The sequence below is a fragment of the Dipodomys spectabilis genome, unplaced genomic scaffold, assembly GCF_019054845.1.
Source record: "Dipodomys spectabilis isolate Male_0828 unplaced genomic scaffold, ASM1905484v1 ptg000042l, whole genome shotgun sequence".
NCBI classification, from domain to species: domain Eukaryota; kingdom Metazoa; phylum Chordata; class Mammalia; order Rodentia; family Heteromyidae; genus Dipodomys; species Dipodomys spectabilis.
Window position 1 is genome coordinate 15734946 of NW_024870719.1, and position 21327 is coordinate 15756272.

The following is a 21327-nucleotide window of genomic DNA, read 5'->3' on the forward strand; positions in this document are numbered from 1 at the left end:
CTTAGTGTTCACATAAGCAGAAAAGGCCGGAAGTGGTGCTGTGGCTCATGCGGTAGAGAGCTAGCCTTGAGCTGAAGAGCTGAGGGACAGCGCCCAGGCCCAGATTCAGGCCCCACGACCAGGAAAGGAAAATTCTCGGTGCATCTTCTATCTATACACCCTCTGAGAGGAACCATTCATTCATCATTCGGCTTAATAACCATCAACAATCCATTCACTGTTTTGTTGTTTTGCTGTGGTTCTTGGGCTGGGCCTCCAGAACTGGGTGCTGTCCCTTAGATGTCCCTGCTCCTGGGCCTTTTGGTGGTTAATGGGAGATCAGAGTCTCTCAGCCTGCGCACTGGCATCCTCAGATCTCAGGCTCCCGCCTTGCCAGGATTACAGTCCTGAGCCACGGAAGCACGGCTTTCCATCAAATTTATTGAAGAGTTTTTCAAATAAGTCTTCTGAAGGTTCTAGCAAACTGCTTTAGTGTAACTATACTACCCACTGGCGCGGGTGTCAGTTTAAACGCCAAGCGTTTGGCGCCAAAATACAGGCGGAGACGTATTCGGAGAGACACTTCCTCAAAGTCCCGCCCACTTTCTTCACCACGCCCCCTTTCTCACTTTTCATTGGATCTCGTGGCTCCGCTCCACCGACGGAGGCCAGAGACAGCTTTTGTGTGCTGAGCCGAACCAAAGGGCGCGCTTTTCTCTTCACGCCCGCAGCCACTGAATCCGAGGCCTAGACATGCGCACTGAGCCTGCTCCCTAGGAGCATGCGCAGAGCGGCGAACGAGGCCGGAAGCGGGAGCTTGTGCGGGGAGGTGGGGCTGCCGCGCGGGCTGAGGGGTGGGCGAGCAGGCGACATGTCGCTCTCGGGGCGTCTCGTGGTTCCCCTGGTCGTCTCGGTGCTTTTGTGTTGTGGGGCTCCGCGGGCTGACGGACGGCGGAGCGACGTGCGCGTCATCACGGACGAGAACTGGACGGAGTTGCTGGAAGGCGAGTGGATGATAGAATTGTGAGTGCGGGGTGGCCGCGGTCGGCGCGGGCCGGGCTCCAGGCCGTGGGCCTGCGCACCTGCGCTCGGCCTTGCCCACCTTCCCCTTGCTCAAGCCTCCACCCCCGGACCCCGCTCCTCCTGCGCCCCGGCACCCCAGTCCCCACCTCCGCGGGGTCCCCCCGCTCCCCGTTGGCATCCACCTGCCAAGTCCCCGCTGGAGTGTCGAGGCGCCTCCAAGCCTCGAACTTGCCTCCTTCGTGGCCTTGAGCGTGGGGTGAGATGGTGGGGGTGGGGGTGGGTGGGGGCCGGTTACTCCCTTGACCGTATTATATGTAATTGGCTTGTTTTGGGGTGATCTTGAAGCGGATGGGTTTGTAGACTTAAATATCCGCCAGACTCTTCAGGAGAGCCCGTGTAGCACAGCCTTTCCTCGCCTTTGGTCTCTCCCTAGGAAGTAGGTTGGGTCTGTTTGCCGTGTTAGCATTTGGGGCTAGTTGTGTATGTTTATGAAGTAGGTACTTTTGTAAGAACATTATTTGTGCCTGGCTGAAATCGGGTTACTTTTTAAATCTTTTGTTTCCTCGTTTCCTCCCCGTTACTTGCTTCCTTTCTCTTTCATTCCTCATCCCAGTTTTCCTTCGAGTGTGTGTCTTTTGCAGTGTAGAGAATGCTTTGAATTGTGACCCGTGGGCCTTTGCAAGTGATACTGTATTAAGAGATTAATATACTAGCATAATTATGATAAGCTTTTTAAGAGCACCAGGTCATCATTTATTGTTCCAAAAAGAAAAAAAAAAGCATTTCTGCTGTGATAGGAAATAATCTGCTTTTGTTTTAGATAATAAGCTAGTGATGGTAGTGAAAATAGTGTTGATATGAGGGGAAACTAATAGAAGATATAGTAAAAAAAAATACAACAAAACACCAGTATTGGCTATTAACTGTGTACCGGACACTGCCAAGCTTATTACATGTCCTACAAATTCTCCCTGTGTAGTAATTTCCTCCTTTTTACAGATGAGAGAAATAGATGTCTAAATACTTAACTGCCATGTTCAGATATTTCTATACTTTAGGCTTATACTGTAAGCATGTAGTTATTGTGTGATATATCACACCCTTTAACAAGGCTTAGGTATTTTCTTGTATTATAGGTATAGTTGGGCAAGCGTAAGTAGACATTCCCCAAGGAAGAACCCTCAAGACTGAATGAGAACTCCTGAATAATTAAAAGCACTCCCGCCCCCCACACACTTAGAACATATTTATGGAGGGTAAGATAGAAGAAAATGCTTATTATGCATATGGTCTGCAACTCTGAAATGAATTTACATGTTTTGTTGAAGGGACAGGGAAGAGGAAATAAAAATCAGTGATAGTATTTTTCCCCCCTTTGGTCATTGGGCTTGAATTTAGGGCCTGGGCACTGTCCCTGAGCTCTTTCACTCAAGGCTAGGACTCTACCACTTTCAACCACAGCTCCCCTTCTGTTTTCTGATTTCCACTTCCAGTTTTCTTATGGTTAATTGGAGATAGGTTCTCAGGGAGCTTCCTGCCTGGGCTGTCTTTGAAGCGTGATCCTCAGATCTCAGCCTCCTGAGTGGCCAGGATTACAGTCATGAGCAATCAGTGCCAGGCAGAGACAGCATTTTTTCAGTCATTGTTGTTACTTATATTTAGATTTTTCCCATAAAGTATGTAGTTATAAACAATATGTTAAGCACTCATGACTTTTAATTTAAATATAAATACAGAGAAATATTATTCATTTTAAGTTCTTTTGGTCAGAGTAAAAGCAGCATTCATGTAGTAAGAGGAGTAAAACAAAGTACTGGATAATCCAAATTAACATCTAACCTGAAATTGTAATCCAGAATGTTTTTCTTTTTCCTTGCCTACAGATTCTGACTTTTAAAGAAGTTTTCAAAGCATAAGAAACAACTTGAAAAGAAAGGATATCTAATCATCTGTTTTTAAATTACAAATGAATTATTTCAGAAGAATCTATTTCTGATTAGTTTTATTGGAGAGATGTTTTCATTGTTATTCAACTTACTGTTAAGGAATTTGGCTTGAAATACAAGCTTGTCTTCTTTTATATATGCTATGCAAATTATAAGAGAATACAAAATAAAGTGGAAAAATCCAAATTAGAAATTAGGACCTGGGAAGATAACAAATTTCAGAGACATAATTAGGATGCTAATATGGTTGGACATAGAATTTTTTTAACTCAGGGTCTTAGAAACTGGTCCCAAGTTTCCTTTGGGGGTTAGGTTATAAAGTAATATTGTTACATAAAATATGAAGTAATATTGTTACATTTGCCAGGTGCTGGTGGCTCATGCCTGCAATCTTAGCTACACAGGAGGCTGAGATCTGAGGATCGTAGCTCAAAGCTAGCACAGGGAGGAAAGTCTGTGAGACTTTTATCTCCAATTAACCACCACCGAACCAGAAGTGGTGTTGTGGCTCAAGTGGTAGAGTGCTAGCCTTGAGCTGAAGAGCTGAGGGACAGCGCCAGGCCCAGAGTTCAAGCCCCATGACCAACAAAAAATTGTACATTTTTAACTGTTCTATATATGAGTAGACCTCCATCATAGGTCAACTTTCTCTTGTCATTCTTTCCCAGAAGTATGATAGCTTTAAGTTGAAGATTGTGTTTTCTTATTTATCAAAGCCCATGGCACCTTATGTTTTTTGAGTACCTTGCATTTGTGATGGAAGTAGAAAAATAAAACTAACAGTCAGTGCTGATGGCTTAATGCTTATCAGCCTAGCTACTCAGCAGGCTGAAATATGAGGATTGTGATTTAGCACCAGTTCTGTAGGCAAATCATGGAGACTCTTACCTTCCAATTAACCAGCAAAAACCAAAACTAGAGGTGTGACTAAAGATAGAGGTCCAGCCATTAACAGAAGAACTCACTGAGAGTGCAGGGCCCTAAGTTCAAGCCCTCAAAGTATTAGAACACACATACAAAATAAAAAATAAAGTAGGTGATTTCTAAAAGAGCCTTGAGTTTCTTGGTTTCTGTATCTTAATAGAAAAATCCAAAGGTTTTGAAAGATCTGTTGTTTTTTTTTTTTGGGTCTGGTCGTGGGGCCTGAATTCTGGGCCTGGGTGCTGTCCCTCAGCTCTTCAGCTCAAGGCTAGCACTACCACTTGAGCCACAGTGCCACTTCCGGCTTTTTTTTCTTTTTGCTTATGTGGTGCTGAGGAATCGAACCTAGGGCCTCAGGCATGCAAGGCAAGCACTCTATCACTGAGCCACCTTCCCAGCCCTGAAAAATCTGTTTTGCATGTGGAAAACCTTGCATCTTAAATTTTCTCTAAGCTACTTTTTTATATAGCATTATTATCTTGATATCCAGATTGTTAAACTATACTTATAACTTTCTTTCATCTACATAAAATTAACTGCCGTTATTTTAAATACATTTAAGTAAAAAGTTCTCCATACATTTTTTACAATATTCTCGTACTACTTTATATTTTATCCTAAGTTACATGAACATTAGAGGATTTAACTTTTTTTTAAAATAACTATATTTCTTAGTTATGCTCCGTGGTGTCCTGCTTGTCAAAATCTTCAACCAGAATGGGAAAGTTTTGCTGAATGGGGAGAAGATCTTGAGGTTAATGTTGGAAAAGTAGATGTCACAGAACAAACAGGTACTGTAAATCTGGTTGATTCTGCTTTCTTGCCAGTTCTCTTTGTATTTACTTTATTTTCCACAGTGCATAGACTTACATTATGTTTTGTAAACATAATAGTCTGTAGCTATTTAAGGTAATATGCAATTAGATAAGCCCACTTGACCTGTCACATTGCTGATGGACACCCAGAGTGCATTGCCTGCTAAAGGCAGATTCTTTAGTAATGTATACTGCTCTTTTCTTGTATGTGTTGCTCTAAGGGACTGTGGAAATATTACCCTACCCCCATTCTTGCCCATGTAATTTCTTTTTGTGTGTGTGTTCCTGGCTCCAGACTAACTTGTAAGATACTTTTGAGAAGTCCTAGAACACTGTGGTTCAAGTGGACTTTGACTAACGCATCATTTCTGTCTACACATTTTCAGAATAAGGCATATGTGGTTGAGTTACCTTGTAGAGTCAGCATCACATTCTATAATGAGATCTGAATCTTGACTATGAATTCCAGATTTAATACCTATGATTTGAAGATGTTTAAGGCTCTTTTTCAAAAAAAGGTTAACTTTATTGTCTAGGTGATATACAAGATGGTTACAGTTTCATCCATAAGATAGTGAGTACATTTCTTGTAGAACTTGTTACACCCTCATTTTTCTCTCACTTTTCCTCTGCCCCCCCCCTCTCGCAAGTTGCATAGTTCATTTCCAACGTATTGTCTTGTGATTATTGCTGTTGGCTTAGTTTACCCTTCGTCATTTGTCTCACCATTTTGTTGTTCACCTTCCCTAATTCAGATTATACAGTAACCAGGGCACCAAAATCAAATATAGTGACAACAGGGGATAAACCATTGGGAAAAAAACAAAAGAAAAAACAAATCACAGAGTACATTAAAAACAACAACAATAAAGAAAAACCTCTTGTTTCCATGTCTTGGAGTTCATTTCACTTAGCATCATCTTTTTTTTTTTTTTTTGGTATATATTTTTTATTGTAAAAATACACAGAGGCGTTACAGTTACATGAATAAGGTAATGAGTACATTTCCTATCGAGCATTGTTACCTCCTCCTTTGCTTTTCCCCTACCATCCCTTCCCTCCCAGCCTCCCCAACCCCCGAAGTTGTAAAGTTCCTTTTCAACATAGTGTCTTGTATATCTCATTATTAAAATGGGTCAACCTGTATCATTATTTCAGCATTTTCTTATTTCCCTTCCCCTACCTAAATTAGAAAAATGTATATACAAGAATCAGGGCACCGGAAACAAATGCAGTGAAAAGTTATACCATGGGGGAAGAACATACAAAAGTAACAAAAAAATCACATGGTACATTATAAGCACATTAAAAACAACAGCAACAAAGATAAATCTTCTTGTGTCCCTATCTTGGGGTTCATTTCACTTAACATCATCTTATATGGTCATATGTACATAGCTTTTGTCCTTTTCTGCTTGTCCTAGACATATACTAGTTATTGCAAATAAGGGAAACCATGGGACCTATGTTTCTTTGGGCCTGGCTTACTTCACTTAATATAATTTTTTCCAAGTCTTTCCATTTCCTAACAAATGGAGCAGTGTCATTCTTTCTGTTGGAGGCATAGAATTCTATTGTATGTATGTATGTGTGTGTGTGCATATATATATACACCACATTTTCTTGATCCATTCATCTACTGAGGAGCATCTGTGTTGGTTCCATATCTTAGCTATGGTAAACAATGCTGTGATAAACATAGTTGTGCTGGTAGCTTTAGTATGGCCTTGTTTGTTATTGTTTGGGTAAATGCCCAAAAGTGGGATTGCTGGTTCATAGGGGAGCTCTATATGTAGTCTTTTGAGGAACCGCCATAGTGCTTTCCAAAGTGGTTGAACAAGTTTACACTCCCACCAACAACGCAGTAGGATTCCCTTTTGGCCACATCCCCTTCAGCGTCTGTTGTTAATAGAGTTCTTGATTCTAGCCATTCTAACTGGGGTGAGGTGGAATCTCAAAGTTGTCTTGATTTGTATTCTTTTTTTTTTAGCAAGATCTTATATAGTCTTAATTATAAAAATGTTAGGATTGTTGAGTCAATTACACTCTTGACGTGGTCTCTTGCTTAAGTGGTAGATTTTGCCTTTAAGGCTATTTCTTTCTCAGACCAGTCAGTTTTGTTCTGGGTTGTAGTTAACCTTGGTTCCTCACTGCCTTGTCCCAAATGGTAATAATAACTACTATTTATTAAATACTTACCTCTTGCAACATTTGCAGTTATTTAATTTAATCCTTAACTTTGTGAGCTATCTCCATTTTGCTGAGGTTCCAAGAAATTAATCCTCTGTCATCAGTGTCACACAGTAATATAATTAATCAAGTGCTTATATGTATCTAAAGATGTCTTCAATAGTTTAGTTGCTCAAACTTAGTAATTAATATATATGTGGTGGTATGTTTTTTAAAGTTGCTTTAAGTGTATAGTTTGTATTTTCATTGTTATAAGGTCCAACTCTTTTAGCTATTTTCATGTTCTAGTAAGCATTTTAATAATTCAAAATCAACTTTTAAGTAGTCAATGATTGATCCATATAAAATCTGCTGTGTATTCATTTGTAGGACTGAGTGGACGATTTATCATAACTGCACTTCCCAGTATTTATCAGTAAGTATTTGAAGATTCAGTTATGGGAAAGGATACAGCACAATACAATTAGAATAGCAAGTCAGGCTTGAATCTTGTTGAAGAGCTCAAGTAATTTCAGTAATAGTCTTAGAAAGCTTGTTTCGCTCTCAGTGGTTGGTACCTTTTTTTTTTTTTGTCGGTCGTGGGGCCTGAACTCTGGGTCTGGGTGCCATCCCTGAGCTCTTCAGCTCAAGGTTAGCGTTCTACCACTTGAGACACGGTGCCACTTCCAGCTTTTTCTGCTTATGTGGTGCTGAGGAATCGAACCCAGGGCCTCATGCATGCAAGGCAAGCATTCTTACCACTGAGCCACCTTCCCAGCCCGGTTGGGACCTTTTCAGGGGTGAGTAATGCCCAGGTCAGAGGGTATATGAAGCCTGCATGATGGGGCAAGCATGTGTGTCTCACAAACATATATATTTTTTTGTCAGTTGCCTTCCCTGTTAGAGATATGCAGTGGTTTGGAAGTTGATACTCATGTGAAATGATGTGATCCCATTACGTATAGTTCAGTCTGTGAGCCCAGGGTGGTAGTGAGTCCTATAGTACTGAGTGAAGAGGAGAAAAAACTTTGAACTGGTGCAGTTCCTGGAGAACATGGGGTTTAAGTAAAGTCTTAGAAGTAGATAATTCAGGAGTGTAGGGTAAGCATTCCATTCTGAGAACAGGTTCATCATAAACAGTAGAAATGCAGTAGGTGCTTCCAAAAAGTGGTTAAGAAGGTGCTGTTGTACTTGGGACTAGTGGAGATTCAGTTGTGTAAGTTAGAATGAACAAGATTATATGGTAATACCGATAGCATCAACACTCATTTAATTGGTCTTAATCTTCTACACTGGAGATAGGAACTCTCAAATCTGTCTTCCTCTTCTGTACCTTAACCTAAGTAGCTGGTAGGCTTAATACCAGTAAGCCCTTCACATTTAAAGTTATAAGACCAAGTCAGCTTTTGGTTACATCTATATCTTGCTTTCCTGTGTTTATTGTTTTGCACGCACGCACTCGTGTGTGAGTGTGTGTGTGTGTGTGTGTGTGTGTGTGTGTTGAGGCTTGAGGTATTGGGTACTATCCCTGAGTTTCGTGTGTGTGTGTGTGTGTGTGTGTGTGTGTGTGTGTGTGTGTGTGTGTGTGTGTGTGTGTGTGTGTTTGTGTGTGTATGTGTGTGTGTGTGTAAGCTTGAGGTACTGTGTGTGTATGTGTGTGTTTGTGTTTGTGTTGAAGCTTGAGGTACTGTGTGTGTGTGTGTGTGTGTGTGTGTGTGTGTGTGTGTGTGTGTGTGTGTGTGTGTGTGTGTGTGTGTTTGTGTTGAGGCTTGAGGTACTGGGTACTATCCCTGAGCTTTAGCACTCTTGTCACTTGAGCCACAGCTCCACTTCCACTTTTTTTTTTTGTTTTTTGTTTTTTGTTTTGGGTGGTTAAGTAGAGATAAGAGTCATGGACTTTCTTGCCTAGGCTGGCTTCAAATTGTGCTCCTCAGATCTCAGCCTCCTGAGTAGCTAGGATTGCAGTGTGAGCCACTGGTACCTGGATTTTTGTTTGTTTGTTTGTTTTTAAGTAGTGTTTTGGATTAATAAACTCAGGATCTTGAGACTGCCACACACATACTTGCCCTACTTCCAGCCCTTTTCCACTTTTTAAATTCATCTTCTGGTTCTAAGTTTTTAAATTTCTGTCTTTTGTTTACTTAAGGTTCTTCTCCCTTTCACTCAGTCCTTTTCCCTATATATCCCTTTTGTGGTTAGATTCAGTCTTCCTATTTCATTGCTTAATGCCTCTGAACTTGTCTGTAGCTTCTTGCCCTTTCTATTTTCAAGTCTTTTTTTTTTTGTCAGTTGTGGGGCTTGAACTCTGGGCCTGGGCACTGTCTCTCAGCTCTTTAGTTCTAGGCTAGCACTCTGCCACTTGAGCCACAGCACCATTTCTGGTTTTCTGGTGGTTTATTGGAGATAAGAGTCTTACAGACTTTCCTGCCCGGGCTGGCTTTGAACTGTGATCCTCAGATCCCAGCCTCCTGAGTAGCTAGGAGTATAGGCATAAGCCATCTGCACCCAGCTCAAGTCTTTTTTTTAATCTTGCCTTTTTTCTTAAAATTCTCCCATTTGAAATCTTAGTCATCCATCAGTGAACAGCTCAACTGTCACTCCTCAATTTTTTTTTTTTTTTTTGGCCAGTCCTAGGCTTGAACTCTGGGCCTGGGCACTGTTCTTGGACTCTTTTTGCTCAAGGCTAGTGTTCTACCACTTGAGCCACAGTGCACACCACTTCTGACTTTTTCTGTGATTAATTGGAGATAAGAGTCTTATTACGGACTTTCCTGCCCAGGCTGGCTTCCAACTGTGATCCTCAGATCTTAGCCTCCACAGTAGCTAGGACAATAGGTGTGAGCCACCAGCCTGGCTAAATGTTTGGTTTTGAATAGAGGTTTCCTTGTGTTTTTCTAGATGGATACAGGATCCCCTACTCAGCTATACATAGTAGGGAGGTGTTGACTCTGTACACTTGCAGATGTAGGAGCTAACAAGCATTTGTAATTGTGACAGAACTCATACACTGAAAAAGGAAAGGAGGCAATGGATGGAGGAAAGAATGCAGAGTTGATTGACTAGATAGACTGAAATCTGTGGGAGGGAAGCATGGTACCAGGTGGCTGGCAGTTTAAAGTAGGATAGCTGAGATGATGGGATTATAACTGTAAGTACCAGAAAAGTACTTTAAAAGCTTAACTTTCAGCTTAAAAGTGGTTCATAATTGTCAGGAACTATTTAGCTTTTCAAATAGTAATACCATTAGTATGCTATTACACATAAGGTTTGAGAGATTTACTATATCGGTTTAATTATTGAAGGGATAGCAGTACAATCAGGCTTTTGATTGTTTATACTTTGGGTCAAGATGGTAGCAGTACATAACATATTCTTGGACTTTAAAATGAGGTGAAGAAATAACAAACATGTTAACATTTCATTCTGATCTTCTATAGTTGTAAAGATGGTGAATTTAGGCGCTATCAGGGTCCAAGAACTAAGAAGGACTTCATAAACTTTATAAGTGAGAAGGAGTGGAAGAATATTGAACCTGTTTCTTCATGGTTTGGTCCAGGTTCTGTTCTGTAAGTATGATGTATTTTTTTTTTTAAATTTACTTCAGAATTAATTAAAACAGGTAATCATATCTCCTGTTAATAAAGTATGGGTTCTAAGTTGTTTCTGGGTCTCTTTAATACTAAGGCTTTTATACTTTTATAGGATGCAGCAGTCTATAAAATGCCTTTTAAGGGATTAGGGACATTATGAACTTAATTTTCTAGACACTGAACAAAGTAGTGGGTAATACTTTTATTGAGTCTAAAATTTTCCCTATCCATACTATCTTTAGACTTCAGTTCTTAAGTAGAATGATTGAATTATGTTTGGTTAGTTATTCCACCTGTTTGATTACTTGTATTAATAGTTTGTCTGAACAGTGACTAATGGCATGATTGAACACTAAGCCTACAGATAGGTTAGGATTGGGAATGGCCAGCATGTTTCCTGCTACTCAGCTGGCATATAAGACCTACCTGGTTGAGAGTTATGGGACTGTTGAATTTTGCTGAGGTCTCATCCTGGTATAACTTAATTATTCCTACTCCTCACTATACTTGGCCCTTGAAAGATGGAGAGCATATAAATATAAAGTAAAAACAAAAAAAGTTTTGGATTCTAGGAGTGTGGGAAAAATTATCCCTATGTGGTATTTTAAAGTAAAAATATAAGTATCTTGTCTATTTGTGACTGACAAAGCCTGTGCTGTCAAAACTCACCCACTAAGCCTCCCATGTCCAAATACAGAACTTCATATTCCTTACATAGTTTAATTAGTACATTCACACTGAGGTTACACACTGGTCCACATTTTAGTTTCTTATTACTATTCTCACTTGACTTAAACAACAGAAGAATCATGATTAAAGTACTTTTCTGTGTTGGACTTAAAAAACAACATATTTTTGTTCTTTAAAATATAATAAGTGACTCTTAACATTTCCTCAGAGCAGAAGCTTAATCCTTTCATAATAGGTAGACTAAATAAGGAGCACTCCAGTGTCAGCTCAGCAGAGTCACCCACTGTGATTGGCAATTGGCTCTTACATAGAAAAACCTACTGGTAATACTACTTGTACTTGGTAGAGGAGAAATGGTTAGAAACTCCAAAACTTATTCACTATATAAGTGAAAATTAATCTTTTCACAACCAAGTGCAGGTATAGTTTACATGAGCATTTAAAAAAACTTACTTTTACTTATGTAGTGACTTAGCATTTATTTCCTACAATCATTTGTGTATCACTGAAAGATAATAAACTAATACTATTGAAAATTACAATTTACTTTAACATTTGTTTTGTGATGGGCTGGGAAGGTGGCTCAGTGGTAGAGCACTTGCCTTGCATGCCTGAGGCCCTGGGTTCAATTCCTCAGCACCACATAAGCAAAAAAAAAAGCCGGAAGTGGCACTGTGGCTCAAGTGGGAGAGCGCTTGCTTTGAGCTGAAGAGCTGAGGGACAGCGCCCAGGCCCAGAGTTCAGGCCCCACGACCTGAACCCCCCCCCCCCCCCCCAAAAAAAATTTTTTTTTTTTTTGCCAGTATTAGGAATTGAGTTCAGGCCCTTGCCTCTCTTTTTTGTCACAGCTGGAACTCTAACACTTTTTTTTTTTTTTGGTCACAGCTGGCATTCCAGTTTTTTGGCTGGTTCATTGGCTATAAGAGTCTTAATGATTTGTCTGCCCTGGCTCTGGCTTTAATTCCTTATTCTCAGGCTTCAGCCTCTGGAGTAGCCAGGATTATAGGTGTGAGCCATCAATGCCCAACCCAATAGAAAAAAGAGAGGGGATGCTAAAGACCAAACCTAAGGCTTTCAATATACTAAATATATTAGATAAGTGCTCTACCTTAGCTCAAAAGGTAATTTCCTTTTTTTTTTTTTTTTTGGTGCTAGTCCTAGGGCTGAGTGCTGTTCCTGAACTTTTTCTGTTCAAGGCCAGGACCCTACCTACCACTTGAGCCACAGCTCCACTTCTAGCTTTTTGGTAATTAATTGGAGATAAGAGTCTTTAGGACTTTCCTGCTTGGGCTGGATTTGAACCTCTATCCTCAGATCTCACCCTCCTGAGTAGTTAGGATTACAGGCATGAGCCACTGGCACTCATCTTCTCAGCATTTTTTTGCAAGGCTAGCGCTCTTCAACTTGAGCCACAGTTCTACCTCTTAAGTAGTTCGGCTACAGATGTGAGCCACTGGCACCCCAGTGGTTTTTTTTTTTTTGTCCATTGTGGGGCTTGAACTCTGGGCCTGGGCGCTGTCCCTCAGCTCTTCAACTTCATGCAGCACTCTACCACTTGAGCTACAGCATCACTTCCAGCTTTTTCTGTTTATGTAGTGCTGAGGAATAGAACCCAGGGCCTCATGCATGCAAGCACTCTACCACTGAGTGGCCTTCCCAGCCCCATCAGGAGGTAATTCTTAATTGGGAAGGTCAACAACTTGTTCCATTAAGCTCCCTTCTTTGCTCAGTTTTTGGGGGATTTCAAGGGTGAATAAGTAATATTGCTATTACTAACTGATTTCATAGAGCTTGTAGTTTGTTTCTCAGTTATTGCAAAGTCATCAGATGAAAGTTAAAAAGAATGCCAAAGCAATAGGGGGAAAGGAAAAGAAACCATCATATGTTTTATTTATGAGACCAGATGGTGGAAGCAATTCAAGAACTTAGTTTTCATGAGCAAGCCTTATTAGAGGCATGCATTTAGTATTATATCATAGTCTTGATTAAAACTAGCAACAAAATCTGTCATGTTGGGAAAATTATAGAGCAGGAAATAGAATATATAGATATAGACATTGGAAAATTATGTATCTTACTTAGCTTTTCAATCTCTTTTTATTTTAGGATGAGTAGTATGTCAGCACTTTTCCGGCTGTCTATGTACATCAGGGTATGGATTTAACTATTTCATCTCTTAAGCATTTTAACACTGTTAACTTTATTTTAATGAACATATTTTGAGTTTCTATTTTCTTTTGATTTCAGACTTGCCACAACTATTTTATTGAAGACCTTGGATTACCAGTTTGGGGCTCATACACAGTTTTTGCTTTAGTGACTCTCCTTTCAGGACTATTATTAGGACTTGTAAGTACTTAATTTTAGAGTACTAGGAAGAAAAATCCAATGTAATAATATAGGTAGATTGTATCCATATATTTTTGATCTTGTTCAGGGCCTTGGTGTTGTGCTCAAGGCTAGTGTTCTACCACCACTTAAGTCACAGCTCCACATCTGGCATTTTAGTGGTTAATTGGAAATACAAGTTTCATGGACTTTCCTGCCTGGACTGCCTTCAAACTTCAGTTCTCAGATTTCATCTTCTTTAGTATTAAGGATTATAGGCTTGAGCCACTGGTGATTGGCTGTATCCATATGTTGTACATTTACATTTCTGTTTATTTTTGCAGTGTATGATATTTGTAGCAGATTGCCTTTGTCCTTCAAAAAGGCGCAAACCACAGCCATACTCTTCAAGTAAGTATATTTAATTTTCTTTTCCTTTATTGTGCAGGGGATTAAATGTGGGCTTTGTATATGCTAGGCCTGAGCTATATTCACAACCCTAATTTTTTTTTTAAATTTATAAGTCTCATTAAGTTGTTTAAAGATAGCCACACACTTAAGCAAGTGTTTTTTACCATCTCTCAGCTATGGCATAAAGGAAGGGGGAGGAAATAGATATTTCACGTGAGAATGGTACCCAGTGGTTTTTGGAACATTGTTCCTTTATTTGTACAGTGTGAATAACTTTTAATATAAATAGCTTGTAGATAATAACATTGATACCATTACTTGAAAATTTCCTGTTATTCAAGGATTCATCTTAAAATAACTGAGTTAAAATTTTAAAAAATTGAATGCATTCTGCTTTTGAAGGAATTCAGTAGTAAAATGGTCACATTTGAATACTATTCATTACGTCAGTTATTATTTTTTTTTGGCTAGGATATTGGGAAAAGCAATTCCTGTACTTCATTAGGATTGACCGTGCTACAAAATGAGTGTAATATAATTAGAAGCATTTGTTATTTGTCTAAAGGCTTACTTCCTTAAACAGTTACTGTAAATCAGTTTCTCAACCTTGACACAATTGCCCCTTTTTGCTCCTTAATTTTACTTGTGATAGACTGTTCTTTTACTTTTTTTTTTTTTTTTGGTCAGTCATGGGGCTTGAACTCTGGGCCTGGGCGCTGTCCCTCAGCTCTTCAGCTCAAGGCAAGCGCTCTACTGCTTGAGCTACAGTGCCACTTCTGGTTTTCTGGTGGTTTATTGGAGATAGGAGTCTCAGTCTTTCCTGCCAGCGCTGGCTTTGAACCACTATCCTCAGATCTCAGCCTCCTGAGTAGCTAGGATTACAGGTGTGAGCCACTGGCGCCCGGCTCGTGTTTTACATTGTTGAGTGTTCCACTAGTTGCCAGCAGTATCATTCTGCTCATATGTGACTGCTAAAGATGTCTTCAGATATTGCTAAGTGTTGCTTGGGGGATAAAACCACTCCTGATGGGAAATTACTGTTGTAAACCAGAGTATTCACATGAAATACAGTTCAGGCCAAGTTCTATGAACCCAACATACCAGACACACCACAAAATAGGTTATCAAAGACTGGGAGTGCTTTCTATAGTTTGTTCTTATTAATTCCTCCCACACACCCTGACTCTTGGGTTTCTGGGATTTACAGCATTCTGGGATCATTGACTGCAATAAAGCTTTTTGGTCCAGTTCCATCTCCTGTTTCTTAATAACATAGCATGATCCAAATTTAGGTTAACTAGAAACTGGCCCAGCAAAGAGCATAGGGTTTACATGTGTGTTTGCCTAATGTTTATACATTCATTGTTTATAATTAATACCCTAATAAAATTATATAGATTAGGATGAGGAAAGAAAAGCACACTTATGAGACTAGGAAACTTATAGACAAGAATGTAAGTAACTACATTTATGGTTGTTTTCCTAGGAACCCAAACAGTCCAGTGTTGAAGTGTTAGTATACTTACAGGCTAAAAGATTAATTGCAAATTAATATGAAATCTGTTTAGTCCAGAATGCTTTTCATTCACAGCATTAATGATAATTCATTAATTCTTAGTAAATAGATTCTTAAGTAAATTCTTAGTAAATAGATGTGTAAAAATTTGTAAAATGGATCTTCAACTAATTTTTTCTTTTTATAAAATGTATCTTATCTAGTTTGAAACATAATATCCACTTTTTTTTCTTTAATGATTTATTCCTTTTTAAAATCCAAATGGATGTTCAAAGAGTTACTGGGCATATGAATCATTATGTCTTGATTTTATTAGGAAACAAATCTAATATATCAACAAAAACACATTTGTGGTTTTTGTTTTTTTTTTTAAGGAAAACCATTACCAGAATTTTCTCAACCTTTGAAAAAAGTAGTGGAGGAACAAGAGGCTGATGAAGAAGATGTTTCAGAAGAAGAAATGGAAAATAAAGAAGAAACAAACAAAAACTTTGCACAGAATGCCATAAGACAACGTTCTGTGGGTTCTTCTTTGGCCACAGATAAATCCTAGTTCATCTTTATATGTAACACTTCATAGGATTTTGATGAAAGATTGATCATTTGTTTTGAAAACTGTGACTTGCTTGTATATTGCGGGGCTCAGTCTAGATTGAACAGTTTTCATTCAGAAAATAAAGTGGATATAAAAATTTGAATATGATTTAAGAATATTACATAACAGTGGATTAAACATTTAGTTTTGGAAAATCTGGTGCCAAGCAATAAGATTTGTGTATATTTATTAATTGTTTCAAATATGAGATGGAAAATTATATTTCTGAAGACTTGCATTATTGGGACATTTAAAATTACTTTAGAGAAAAAGATTTCTCATTTGATCCAATTTTTCTCAGTTTCACTGTGTGAAAAAAAGAACATTTCCCATAAATGGGAATTCTGCCCATTGTCTCAAGAACTGTGTGTTTGATAACTGATCTTTTAGAAGTATAGTTCAAAATTTCTTCTTGGTTTTAGATAATGGAACTAATAAAGACTACCTTGTTTTAATTACAGTTTTCTACACATGATATTACATGCTACTGATTTAATAGATGGTTGTTTTAAAGTCCATCATGCTCTTTTGAACCTATGAAGATTGATTGCCCTCATTCTGTGTGTGTGTGTGTGTGTGTGTGTGTGTGTGTGTGTGTGTGTGTGGGTGTGTGTGGGTGTGTGTGGTATTTTTCATGGTTACATTTAAAAAATTGGATGATGTGAAGAGTAGCACTTAATATTTGTTGTTGGTAAGCAGTACTTTTCAAGTTTCAAGTTGAAGTTTACTGAATGAACCATCAAATTGAGCTATTTATTGATATAAAATTTTGGCTCTCCATTTCGGATTTTACATAACATTGAGTCTTTTCATTTTTTTCTTAACTTTTTGTTTAATGTGTAGATATACATTCCTAATTTTTATTTGATGTGGAAAATCTGTGTTTTTGGAAGTTTAAAGCTTACTTTGATATAAAATGAAGTTTTCATTCTGCTCAGGAAACAAGCATCTGTGTTTTCAGTGTGTCTGCATACACAAAGTCCTTAATTGATATATTCAATATATACTTACTGTTTTAAAATTGGCATTCTTGTTTTTGAAAGACAAATTTGCTATTTTATTGTTATTGACTTCTGTTGTATTTCACAAGAGGAATTCAGCAAACTGGGTAACAGTTTTTACCTTACAGCCAGGGAAAGATGTAATGGAGAACTATACTAGCCTCAAAGAAGGAGGAAACCATACAGTACATTCAGAATAAGTTATTCATTGTGTAATAGGTGATTTTTGTAATGTTCTTCTCCCAATAAATTCATTAGATTTTTCAGTACATAATGTACAAGTTTTCTTTAATACCTTTTCTTTAGAATATTAAATATTCTGTCATTGGTAAGTTTGGATGTATAATCTGATGCCTTAGAAAGCTCTTCTCTGATAATGAAGACAAGTATAACTTCAGATAGTGTATTTTAAAGTATGTTTGCTATTCTAGCTACTCTGGGGACATATCTGAGGATTGTGTTGAAGGCAATCCAGGCAGGAAAGTCTTAGAAAATCTTACCTCCAATAAATTACTCAAAAAGCCAGAAGTGGAGCTATGGCTTAAGTGGTAGAAAAGCTCAGGGACAGTGTTTGGGCCCTGGCACACATACACAAGTTTTCTGACATGTGACATGATTATGGAAAAACAATGCTCATTAGTCCAACATTTTATTTTAGTAAATTTGTTATTGTCAGGTTTTTGATTAGAATATACTACAAAAAATGTACTGAGCAGGTACAGTCTTGAAATTTCCATAAACAGTATCTTCAGTTCATTATAGACAAATGCTTTCTTTTATCTTGAGACAAAAGGCTTAGAAAAACTAGGATTATTTATAAATGATTTTGGGATGAGTTCTATGCATTAATTTTTCACAGACTAGAAAAATCATAGTTCCTATGTACTAAGAGTTACTGTTAGAGTTTTGTTGTTTTTCCGTATTGGTTCATTTAGTCCTTAGAACTGTGAATATCTTTCAGAACAATTTTAAGAGCTATACTGAAAAATTCAATTCTGCCTCCAAATTATGTCCTTTTTTCCAGTATGAGTACAGAAAATTCACTCATCTATTTTGGCCTTACAAAAATATTATTCCTATCAGGAAGGCAACAAATACTCTCCTGAATGGAAATGGTTATATCTATTCAGAACTAATGTAATCAATATTTTGCACCTTTGATGTTACTGCATAAAGAAAGCAGTTAAGGTAAATGATGCTTTCAAAAGCTTAGAAGGTATAATTACACATTTTGATACAGTAAACATTTTTGAACAATTTTAATTCAATGTACTGTTTAGTAGGACACCCTTATTCAATGCTATGGTTTATAAGATAGTTTTTGCAATAAATTTCTTTTGATTTGGGTCTTGTTTTTAAGAATATTTGGTATTTGGTGAGTGATGGTGACTATTTAAAGGGAGATTTTTACAAAAAGTTGGACATACTTGCAGATAAGAGATAGGTTATTAGCAGGGTGCTGGTGGCTCACACCTGTAATCCTAGCTACTGAGGAGGCTGAGATCTGAAGATCACGGTTCAAAGCCAGGCCGAGCAGAAAAGTCTGTGAGACTTATCTCCAATAAACCACTAGAAAACCGGAAGTAGTGCTGTGGCTCAAGGAGTAGAGCACTTGCCTTGAATTGAAGAGTGCAGGGATAGCGCCCAAGCCCAGAGTTCAAGCCCCATGACCGACCAAAAAAAAAAAAAAAGATAGGTTATTGTGTAAGTGGCTGCTTTTGTATTTGAAACTTCTGGTGGTGCTAGGAATCAAACTCAGCCTCATCCATACTGAACAAGCGCTCTACCACTAAGTGATAGGGCTCCAACTTTGATGTTTCTTTAAAAAAAATAGTTTTTATGTATTTACTACAAATGATGATCATGCCAGTATTATCACCAATAATGAATTAAACTTGTATCTCGTTTTTGCTCAATCACCTGTTTGTAGTGTTACTTAGTGATATCACAATTCAGCTTTCTATCTTGAAAAATTAAGATTGAATAATGTTAGAGATTTATCTAAAACAATATAATTGAGTCATGTCAAATTTGTGAAAATATACTTCTATTTGAGTATAACCTAAACAGTCTGAATATTTTTAATAGTGTCAGTAACACAGCTGGTAGGTTACTAGTAGTAGTTGGAATATACACTTAGGAAGATTACATTTACTTCTTGTTACCTATGTTAAAAAACAAACTAAAGCCTGGTGCCAGTGGCTTACACCTGTAATCCTGGCTACTCAGGAGGCTGACATCTGAGGATTGCAACTGGAAGCCAGACCAGGCAGGAAAATCCAGGAGAATCTTATCTTCAATAAGCTACTCAGAAAAAGTTAGAAAAGTGGTGCTGTTGCCTAAGTGGTAGAGGGCTAGCCTTGATCCAAAGAAGCTCAAGGACAGTTCCCAGACCTGAAGTCAAGCCCCAGGCCCGGCAAAGAAAAAGAAAAAAAAAGAAATTTAAACTGATGTCTGCAGCTTCCCCAGAACAATGTATATCTGTTTTGGTAGAAGTAAATCACCTGCCCCACCTTGTATTCCCCCAAACACAAATATAATCAGCTGTTTCATGAAAGTTTATTTTCATTTTAAGACTTAGCTCAAAATTCTTTTAAAGTCTTTACATGTCTAGTTCCCTTCCCACAAACTATAGTGTGTGGTGTTACTTTTAGCCACTTTACATAATATTGCAGTTCAGCTTTCTATCTTCTGTAGTGGTTAAAAATCCTATTGTGTAACAGTTTTTTTTTTTTAATCTTTTCTTGTTTTTAAATTTATTTATTTATTTGTTCATTTATTATTTTTTTTTTGCAAACAATGTACAGAGGGGTTACAATTATATGTGCAAGTTAATGAGTACATTTTTTTTTTTTTTTGTCGGTCGTGGGGCTTGAACTCTGGGCTTGGGCGCTGTCCCTCAGCTCTTCAGCTCAAGGCGAGCGCTCTACCGCTTGAGCTACAGCACCACTTCCTGTGTAACAGTTTTTTGTGTGTCTATTGGTGTGCCAAGAAGCAACAGTGTCATCTGTGATCCTTATTTGTAAAATGATTTCTGAGTTGTTGTTTTTTTCGTGTGTGTGGGAACAATACTGGGGCCTAAACTCAAGGCTTTGCATTTTTTGCTTAGCTTTTTTGCTCAAGGCTGACACTATCACTTGAGCCAAACCCCCACTTCTGACTTTTTTTTTCCAGGTTAATTGGGGGTAAGAGTCTCTTGGATTTGCTTAGGTTGGCATCAAACCAGGATTCTCATACCTCAGCCTCTGAAAGTAGCTAGAATTACACGCACGAACCATCTCCCGGTGGTTACTTTCAACACACTGATTCCTTGAGAGTTGATATCTCACAAGAGTAGTGTGGCACAGACTTTTGTACATTGATTCGCATGTTTGTAAAAATGAGTTACATGGCCATAACTCCTGTCCTCAGTTGACTATGATAGTGAAGGAAAAAGAGAAGGGATAATCTCGTCCTTCCATAGTAAACATTTGTGGCCTTATACTCCTTCACAGTAGAAGCCAAATTTTAAGTCTCCCTCTCTCTGCACCTACAGTGACTTCATCCTTGCCTACTGAGGTTAAGTATTAATATTTGTGGTAGCCCGATTCAATGGTATGGTCAATGAACTTCCTGTGTAATTTCACCAAGGACATGTTGGAGACTAATTTAAAAGGAGCTCAAAGAATGGGCAATTCTCTACTGAATGTGATGAAATTTTGTGATTATCCCACAGAATGGGGTTGAAGCCAGTATGCAGGAGAGCAGAGCCAAGAGAGTGTCAGGACCTGACCTGTGAGCATCTTATTTGAGGTAATTTCCCTTACTGCAACCATTTTGAGCAAGGCTTTCCTGTTACTTGAAACTAAAGTGTGAGCATTGTGAGCAATGGCATCAATTTAGTTTACCCATGTCTGTTTGATGGTCTAAATATTATCTTCAAACCACGGTTTACTTCTAGTGACATCTCAAGGAGAAAAAGTTTAAATATGTGGTTGAAACTAGCAGGCCAAATTAGACATGCTCCAAACTCTGGATAATAAAAGGTTAAATGAGTACAGTTTAGGGGAACTATTATTTATTGCTTGTAATTTATTACATTATTTTAAAAATGTTCTAGAGCTAAAGTACCAGAAACTCAATATGTATAGTGTGTTGGGTTTAGATGTAGATGTTCTGTGTAAAATCAGACTTTGAGCCACAGAAATCTTGTTCAACTTTTAAAGTCCTTTTATATATTTAGATTTGAAAGTTTAGTTAAACAGATTTTTGTTGTTGTTGTTGTTGTTGGTAGTAGGGCTTGAACCTGGGCCTGGGCTCTGTCCCTCAGCTCTTCAGCTCAAGGCTAGCACTCTACTGCTTGA

General features: G+C 38.3%; 1 protein-coding gene and 1 non-coding gene across 2 annotated transcripts; both read left to right on the forward strand.

Annotated features, from left to right (window-relative positions):
* Positions 1–722: 722 nt before the first annotated feature.
* On the forward strand, positions 723–16438 carry Tmx1 (thioredoxin related transmembrane protein 1). Its single transcript, XM_042677899.1, has 8 exons — positions 723–1002; positions 4545–4660; positions 7244–7289; positions 10291–10419; positions 13240–13285; positions 13381–13482; positions 13806–13872; positions 15763–16438. Exons 1-8 carry the CDS (start codon positions 761–763, stop codon positions 15939–15941), a joined length of 927 nt encoding a protein of 308 aa, XP_042533833.1. The 5' UTR covers positions 723–760; the 3' UTR covers positions 15942–16438.
* LOC122106579 lies at positions 4784–4922 on the forward strand. The gene has a single exon (XR_006147207.1). It is a non-coding gene; the product is annotated as a small nucleolar RNA SNORA70 (small nucleolar RNA).
* Positions 16439–21327: the final 4889 nt, after the last annotated feature.

Bases quoted from the DNA above. Each gene is read 5' to 3' on its own strand.
- Tmx1 (XM_042677899.1), top strand. From the start codon at position 761: ATGCGCAGAGCGGCGAACGAGGCCGGAAGCGGGAGCTTGTGCGGGGAG. The intron at 13,483-13,805 runs GTAAGTACTTAA...TTATTTTTGCAG, and splicing joins CAGGACTATTATTAGGACTT to TGTATGATATTTGTAGCAGA. The intron at 13,873-15,762 runs GTAAGTATATTT...TTTTTTTTTAAG, and splicing joins ACCACAGCCATACTCTTCAA to GAAAACCATTACCAGAATTT.